The following is a 1025-nucleotide window of genomic DNA, read 5'->3' on the forward strand; positions in this document are numbered from 1 at the left end:
TAATTGGCGCCACGTAGCGAAAAGAAGAAACGACTGGCGCGCTGTTGTTAACTCGGCTATAATCGCGTAAGCGGTGACTACGCCAATCAAGAAGAATATGAAATTTACGTACTTTAGATGAAACACACACACCTATCCACATACTTAAAACATATATATGCATATATGTACAACCTTAAGCGTTTATTACTCACCTCAGCCCACATGCAAACGATGAGTGATGCGCAGGTCATTAACATCGGATAATATGCAGACATCAGTGTGATGGCCCATTGTGGCTGTAAATCCAACTGCAATAAATGAAAAATATGACAATTAAAACAATAAATTATTATATACTTCAGCGCGTTGGCTTACCGGTGTCGTAAAGAAGGCACCGCGCAGCGATGATGCCACGAATACCAGAAAGTATAAGACCTTTTGTGTTGTAAGCCGACAGGCGCGCAATATCGACGGCTGTTTCAAGCGCTGATACTCGGCCACAATGCAGATGCAGAGCTGCACGACGGACACCAAAGCGACAAAGTAGAAAACAGCCGAGATGCCAGCGTAATATGGCAAATTGAAGCCACTACACTCATCACCGGCATAACGGATCTCGCAAAGGCATGTGCCATTCAGACAGTCGCCGCGTCCCGAGCAAGCGGCAATATTGGGATCGTCATCGTTGATGTTAAAGCGTGAGGCTGGTGAATTGGATCCACCAACACCGGCGGCAAAACCAGCACCGCCGCCGCCGCCATTGCGGCCACCCACAGGTGCTGATGATTGCAATACGCTCGAAGAGCACCGCATTAATTTGTGAAAATTGGATAGCATTCTACGTCAAACTACCTGCAAGTATATAGAAAAAAAATTATTATATAATATATTTGATAATGATTTCTTTAACACATGAACTAAAAAAGATATTTATTTAACATTAGTAAAAAATTTTATGACAATATTGGCACATTGATTATATTATATGTATATATATTGGTTAAAATGTTGATCAAATCTCAAGATAAAGTTGTCATAATCAA

At 41.5% G+C, this 1025-nt stretch overlaps 1 protein-coding gene across 1 annotated transcript in view; it reads right to left on the reverse strand.

The window, feature by feature from the left end:
* LOC108965691 overlaps positions 1-819 on the reverse strand; it is a 13418-nt gene extending 12599 nt beyond the window's left edge. The window contains exons 1-2 of the mRNA XM_018928271.1: positions 358-819; positions 195-290 (exon numbers count right to left, since the gene is read on the reverse strand). Of these exons, the coding sequence (XP_018783816.1) occupies positions 195-290; positions 358-819 (558 nt within the window). The remainder of the gene's footprint in view (positions 1-194; positions 291-357) is intronic.
* Between the last annotated feature and the right edge of the window lie 206 nt (positions 820-1025).

This window comes from Bactrocera latifrons, unplaced genomic scaffold (genome assembly GCF_001853355.1).
Source record: "Bactrocera latifrons isolate USDA-ARS-PBARC rearing strain unplaced genomic scaffold, ASM185335v1 scaffold_145, whole genome shotgun sequence".
NCBI lineage: Eukaryota > Metazoa > Arthropoda > Insecta > Diptera > Tephritidae > Bactrocera > Bactrocera latifrons.